This window comes from Protopterus annectens, chromosome 7.part0, assembly GCF_019279795.1.
Source record: "Protopterus annectens isolate FY-2018-M chromosome 7.part0, PAN1.0, whole genome shotgun sequence".
Lineage (NCBI taxonomy): Eukaryota > Metazoa > Chordata > Ceratodontiformes > Protopteridae > Protopterus > Protopterus annectens.
Window position 1 is genome coordinate 1,118,028,482 of NC_056739.1, and position 7,877 is coordinate 1,118,036,358.

General features: G+C 38.2%; 1 protein-coding gene across 1 annotated transcript; it reads left to right on the plus strand.

Annotated features, from left to right (window-relative positions):
* The first annotated feature begins 321 nt into the window (after positions 1–321).
* LOC122806894 (relaxin-3 receptor 1-like) lies at positions 322–2,612 on the plus strand. Its single transcript, XM_044077697.1, has one exon. The coding sequence runs from the start codon at positions 768–770 to the stop codon at positions 2,028–2,030; it is 1,263 nt and encodes a 420-aa protein (XP_043933632.1). The 5' UTR covers positions 322–767; the 3' UTR covers positions 2,031–2,612.
* Positions 2,613–7,877: the final 5,265 nt, after the last annotated feature.

Consider the following 7,877-nt stretch of genomic DNA (forward strand, 5'->3'; position numbering starts at 1 on the left):
GAAACGCTGAAAGCCCACTACAACAGATATTTTCCTCTCTGTCTTAATGCTGATTTTTAAAATGTCTGCACTAATTATCTACGGATATTTTGCGCACCATCTGTCAAAATACGGTATGATACTAGTTCGCTAATGGATGCTTTATATCATTAAAACAAGTGGCACAGAAGACGTTGTTTTCATATTTTATGTTTTTACCTTTATTATTATTATTTCCGCTATGGCGACCCCTAACCGGGGAAAAGCCGAAAGACATTGCTTTTACAAATATTATTATTATAGATTCGGACCAAAGGATACATGAAATCCTGCATTTCTGACATTAGGTTATAATGGAACGAATTGGAATAATCCGTACAGCAGCATAAGTGAATTAGAGACATATTTCAGAACTGGACAGCAACAGGCAGACAGGGAGAACAGCTCTCTGGGGAGGAGCTCACTTCGTTATGGCCGTTTTAAGGTAGAAGCTCTAAATGCATTCACTAATGTCACGCGCGTGCCTTTTCACAAACTCTTATCTCTTCTCCAGCTCCCAAGAGGCGGGAACTCGTCACCCAGAAAAAGCTCGTGAAATACGCAGCGCCACCCAGTGCGCTCGGACACTTCTCTAACCGCGCGCTCACAACTAAGATGGGAGGCTATCACTTACAGAGTTTGGAAACTTATAGCTCTCAGTCTCCTGGCAGGGTGCAAAAAAACATCTGAAATTTATTTCGTCAAAGCAGACACAGTTGCGTTGCGTTAATAGTTTTATTGGTGATGCTATGCTATCAGTAAACAATTTAGTGTTAAGGAGCCCACAAGACAGCCGAGTCATTACACTAGAAGGGATGGGTGACAGCTTTCTTAACAAGACCAGGTGGACTCACAATGCATCACTGGCCCAGAGGTGGTTCAGCAGCTTGGATGACATTGATGTGCCTGCGGACGCTTCTCCAGTACTTCGGATTATGATTTCCATCATCTACTCTGTAGTGTGTGCCGTCGGTCTAGTTGGAAATTTGTTGGTGTTCTTCCTGATGAAGGTAAGGCAAGGTCGTAAGAAATCTACTATCAATTTCTTTATTCTGAACTTAGCGGTGACAGATTTCCAGTTCGTGCTAACTCTACCTTTTTGGGCTGTGGACACTGCGCTGGACTTCAGCTGGCCATTTGGAGACGCAATGTGTAAAATCATCCTCTCGGTCACTGTCATGAACATGTATGCCAGTGTCTTCTTTTTAACCGCAATGAGCATAACCCGCTACTGGTCTGTTGCCTCAGCACTGAAGAACCCAAGTCTCCAGGTGTCTTGTTCCATAAGGTGGGTAACTGTACTACTGTGGAGTCTTGCTTCTGCTGCTACTCTTCCCACTACCATATTTTCAACAGTGACCACCGTGGCAGGTGAAAAGCTCTGCCTAATGAAATTCCCTGACGGTCAGTACTGGCTGGCACTCTATCACATTCAGAAGATCATGGTTGCCTTCTTTATTCCAATGGTTGTCCTCTCTGTTTGCTACTTGCTTCTTGTGAGATTTCTTCGTCAGAAAAATGTGAATAACAATAACCCAAAAAGAAGATCAAAGGTAACAAAGTCAGTGACTGTTGTAGTACTCTCATTTTTCTTGTGCTGGATGCCAAATCATGCCATCACACTGTGGGGGGTCCTTGTAAAGTTTAATGTAGTGCACTGGGACAAAACCTACTACATAGTCCATACCTACGTTTTCCCAGTCACCGTCTGCCTTGCTCACACCAACAGTTGTTTAAACCCTGTACTTTACTGCTTAATGAGAAGGGAGTTCCGAAAAATGTTAAAGGAGGTTTTTTGGAGAATATCTTCCCCAACTATTTCCCACACATGCCAACTGCGTCCCCTTTCAGGTTCATTTAAACCAGAGCAAGAGGACACCCAAGTTGTTATTCCTCTCCACGTTATAGAAAGTGAATTCTGCAGACTGGGTTCTGGTTCTGCTGGGAAATGTGAAACCATTCCCTTAACTAGTGTTACTGGACAACATTTAATCAGATCACAAACTGCTTGATGTCATACAGGTGACTGGTACCTGAAATAACCGAGAAACTGCATCACTTACAGTAAAGCTGGGAAATAAAATGCACGCCTAACACTGTGTTGACATTTTATAAGGTGAGTACTGGGTAGCCATGAGTTGATCAAACTGCTTGGAAATATCCAGGTGTATGTAAAACGTCTTCAGAAAAATGATTAAAAGGCACCAACTGACATTTTCATTCAACTGAATTGCCTGACAAGTTTCACAAACAAAACTCAAAAAATGCATACATAACTGCTAACAGTCCTGTTGTAATGTGCATTTGCATACAAACATCGGTAAACAAATGTAGTGCCATGTACTTGATTCTCCCAATGTATTTATCGATCTGCAACATAAATCAGTACCGTACAACTGGTAGCAACTATAACAGATTACAGCTGCTATTATTTACGCATTCTTGAGTGATATTCACAGAGCAACGGTTAGTTCAGTGCTTCTCCAACAAATGGACAGTCTGCTACTTTTTGTCTTTCTTTTTCTACAGTATATTTTACTTTTCTGGACTGACAAAGTTATATAAATATATTTTTAATAAAAGTATATAAATAATTTGTTGAGTCAGCTGCCATTTTTCCTGTTGCAATAATGTTCCTTTGACACAACTATCTGTGCATGTCTGGTCTTCCTTCTCATAACTGCAGTACCGTCTAGTTTGGAATAAGGGAAATTACACTGCCATGCATCCTGCTAGGTTCTGCTGAAACAAGCTTGGCAACGTCAATTGGTGCAGTTTAGATGGGCCAAGACCTTACATTTCCTTCCAGACAGCATGTTTCTAAATAAAATATTTTTAACTGCTCATTCAACTGAAATAAATCTAATAGGCAGAGAATATTGTATGTCAAACACAATAATTGTATAAGGGAACGTACTTAGTGTTTTAGCTGGTAATTTTTAATAGAGAGAAACAAAATGCGGATCATATAGAATGAATTATGCAACCATCAGGTGACTGGACCAGAACCACAGTACTTCATACAGAAGGTAACTTACAGGTCATTATTCAAGATCTCAAATTAACACCATAGAAGAGAATTTTCAAACGAGCAGTCTGCTGCAGTATATTAAAGTGCCATATCAATCTTGATTACTATTTCCTGTACTTGCCCTAAGCTCAGTTGCCCTCTTGGGCAAAAGGGTAGTCAAGATCGATATAGCTCCTTCCACTACTCATATGGCAGTGCACTTCAACCTGCGAATAAGGATTCTAAAAACAGAAAGAAAAACGCACTCGATTAAAGAAGACAGAGAAGAATAAAATGTATTTTTATACTTAAGAAATCAAGAAAGGTAACACTGCCTTTGAGGTTTAAATTATTTTACCAGACTTTAACAGCTCCTTCCGTTGATAAAAAGAAACAAGATATCTTAAGTGAGGAAGAGCATATACCTTTCAGTGTGTGCAGTGTTGACTAAATGTTATGGGCTGTAGGACAAAGTCAGTGTATGGGGGTTGCTCGTGCGCATGATGCATCTCTTTTACAGATATAGACACATAGATAATTGGATTGCGTGTGTGTGTGTATACATATATATATATATATATATATATATATACACACACACACACACACACACACACACACACATTTTATATATAGAGAGAGAGAAAGAGAGAGAGATAAATACACGCACATAATACGTGTGTGTGTGTGTGTGTGTGTGTGTGTGTGTGTGTGTGTGTGTGTGTAATAGCCAAACAATATACATACATAGATATGGATTATCATTTTGAATGTATGTAATCTGGTTTAAACCACAGCAGTTATATGTTAGAGATTTTACTTTATTATATCATGAATAAAAACAACACAGTGATGTTAATACATTTCTTTCAGCAAATAATCAACACCCCTCCTATTTGCTTAGTGCTTTGCCTTAAAAAGAATTCCTTCACAAATGTAGAAATACCGCCAACAGTGATGATTATGCAGTCATTAGCAGGACAATATTTGATCCATTAGTAGATCTTGGGGGTTATGATAATAAACTGCTTCAATAGTGTGAAAAGAGAGCATGTGATGGTTTTAGCCATAAGAGACAAAGTAAAAAAAAAAGGAAACTAATGTTTGTAGACCACAGGAAATGTTGATGTATCTTTCGGCTTTGCCCGGTTAGGGGTCGCCACAGCGGAACTCCGGTCCGCTAATTATTGGCAGTAGATTTTTACGTACCAAGTTGCCAGCCCTGGCGCACAACCTTCAACGAAGGTACGCCAATTCACGCATGCCTCCACACAGAAGACGCTTTAGCTGAGAATCGAACAGGACAACGTCTTACTGTGTGGCGACAACGCTGCCGCAGCACCACCACCGCAGTACCACAGGAAATTAGCCAATAGAACTAAAGCTGGTATATATAGAAACAAGTATATATTTTGTCAGTATTATACAACCACAGGAAATGTTGTATAATACTGACAAAATATATACTTGTTTCTATATATACCAGCTTTAGTTCTATTGGCTAATATAGTATTACATAAAAGGAGGACTCTCTTATATGATAAGATACTGAAAGTCATTTTAAGTAACACAATTGACACATTTACTTTTTTATATATGAATACTTCAAGTTAAAAAAAATAATTGCCACTGGCACATTTTTGCCATTGAATTCCAATCAAAGAAAGAGAATAGTTAAGTGCCATAACTTCATTAAAAATAGTCCTGCTTATGGCTTTAATGGTGACCATCTTTACAAGAAATAGGATATTGGCAAACGATAAGGGAATTTAAGGTCAGGATAATGGAACACCTCAGGGACATAATCTTTCTGTCTTTTCCTACTGTTCATACACTGAGTGCTTTCAGGTAATATTAACTACTTAAAGTACACATTCTATGCCATCCTAACTAATTTGGGCTGCAAAATTGAGAATTATTTTTTTGCAACAGAAAGCAAAACTGATTTTAAAATATAAAAATTTGTCGCCACTGTGTTTTATGTATAATTTGACTTGGGGTCATTTATTTAATTTCTCATTTCATTAATTAAAAATTTTAATTGATTTAATTGGTATTTTATACACACTGATATACACTGGCCTTCTGTAACCCATCTGAAGGCATTATTGCCCGAGATATCAGGCTGAATTTATACATTAGAGAATTATCAATGAATTTCATTTGTTGTTAGTTTTCTTTAATTGTGAATTACAGTGAACCCGCTAGTTTATTTTTAAAGTTATTTATCACATTACAGTTTTAACAGATGAGCAATGAAAGGTAAATGGAGGTGCTGTTTTACTATAAAAAATGAAACCCTAAAGTATGTCACTGTAGATAACTGTTTAACAATTGTAGAACTTGTTCTTAAGCTACATCACCTCTCAATACTGGCGTTTTTGAAGCTGGGTTACCTTAGAACACCAAAAGTAACTGCTACCTAAAGTATTTTTAACATAGGCATTAGCTGTTATTCCATAGAGTCTGTGGAGTGTTGAAATTATCAGACCTTTCATAATATTTTTTTCTTTCCACAGGGGGTTACTTACACTGCATGTTTTCCCCTAATAATCAGATTTATTGTATTAGTTTACACTAATTACTAAAGTCATGGCACTGAAAAATAATCAATATGTATACTGTGTTTGTATGTGCGTGTATGTCTGAGTGTCTATGTGTTTGGATAAACTTGTGTTTAGTGTATGTAAGGACATTAAGCTAGAAAGGATTGGACTGAGCTCCGAGGTCACCCCAAAAAAGGGGTACTTGCATCCAATGGGCCTACCCATTTATCCTATGTATTAAAATGTTTAAGTTTGAAGCATTTAAAGTGCAAGTTCTAACTTGATTGTATTGCAATAGGTGCATTTCCAGTGCACTGCAATTAAAACTATGCGATGGTTCATGAAATATACTTTCTGACTTCTTGACCATGCTGCATGATAATTCTGTTAGTCAATATATGACATATACCAGTTCCACGTGGAATAATGTCTGCATTTAAAATAGAAGCCTTTGTTTCTATGTTTAAACTTCCTCATGGACACAGACAGAAGTTTAGCAATAGCAGACGTGACTGATCATAGTACAGTACATTTCAGTTCCTGAGCAGATGAAGGCTAGAACAGTTTGCAGTTTTTAGCCAATTTTAATTCTCAAGTGCCCATATCTAGAGGTTTAGTGAGCATAAGTTTCGTCTCAGTGGGCAGATCTACTTTCAAGACCCTGCTGAGTGAACAGCTTTTTGCAGCTGCAGTTCATCTGCCACAGTGCACATGCAGCCATGGAATACTGCCAGCATGTGGTGCTTTTGTCACAAGACATTGAATGTATGACATGTACTGGGTATTGTTCCCAGTCCTGGCCAGCATTGCAAAGGAACTGCCTGCAGCTAAATGTGATGAAGTGGTCAAGACATGAGTCATAGAGAAATGACAGACATAATTCATAGAGAAATGAGCACTGCTGCTGCCAGGACAATGCATTAATGTAGAACCAAGAAGGTAGCTGCTTCACATCTATGCAATTAACCTGGGCAGCATGAGCACACCAGCTGCTGTAATGCAGAGAAATCTATGCTGTGCACCAGGACTGCCTTCTGAAATAGTGATACATTGCACTTTGCTGCCAGAGCAGGAGTATGCCCACTGTGTGCCTATGGAAGCACAGCTAGTGATCACAGCTACTGGTGATAATACTGTAGATATGATCAAGACAAACATAACCCCCCACACACATACACACACATGTGCATACCACATATATTTGTGCATGCATACAACATACATACTAGTACATCATTCTGTAGTTACCTGTACACTGTTGTTACTGTAGTTGTAGCATCTCACCTTCACAATACTGAATCATATGAGGGTGTGTATGGATATCAATACAGCCTAGAAAATGACAGTGACATGACACAACTGGGCTCTGTATTAATTTAAGAATACAGTATTTTTTCACCCAAGTATGACTCAGTATTGAATAATAGCGTTCAATTTTGACACTTGTATTTATTCACAAATGGAAACCCATGCTAATTGTATGTATATTACCTAACCATATGTAATTTTTCATTTAATTCTGGGATTATTCCTACATTCTATGCATATTTAGTGTGTGCGTGCATGTGTGTGTGTGTGTGTGTGTGTGTGTGTGTGTGTGTGTGTGTGTGTGTGTGTGTGTGTGTGTGTGCTTGCAAAGACTGAAAACTTGTCTGAATGCCTGGAATAAACGACATGTGCAATAAGTCCATGAGGATGACAAGCAGAGTGATAGGATGTGCGCATGTTTCTTCAATTTGTTTGCTCACTGGCAAAAAGTGTACTACACTTTGTATCTCATAATGAATGATAACATTTGTGGACAGTGTTTAGCAAGATGACAGCACCTTTGTTCTGCATCATCCATGATAATACTGCTATTAATTGCCCTGAACCATAGCAGCAGTCTAAAAACAGAGTTATCATCATCCAGGAATGACACAAAGCCTTTATAATCACTCACTGCTACAACAGTTACACTGATACATTTCTGATTGCTCATTGAGAGTATTATTTAAGGTTTAGGTGTACTTACAGCAGAATAAAGTCTGAGATGATATATGCTCGATACAAATTTGATGATTTAAATTTAAAGCATGGAGGGTTTATTTTGGCATCTTAACATGGATGTATATAAAGTCAGGTTTATCACAAAAATGTTATAGTTGGTTTTGTGGTTCTAGCTACTGCATAGGATCACTTTTCAGCATTCCAAATGGTTCATTTTCTAGCCAAAGGGTCATGCTATAACCTTCCACTGCAGAAAATGATAGCAGGTTTTAATCCCTGACCAACAGTCACTTGGATGGTAAATTGTTTTGTCT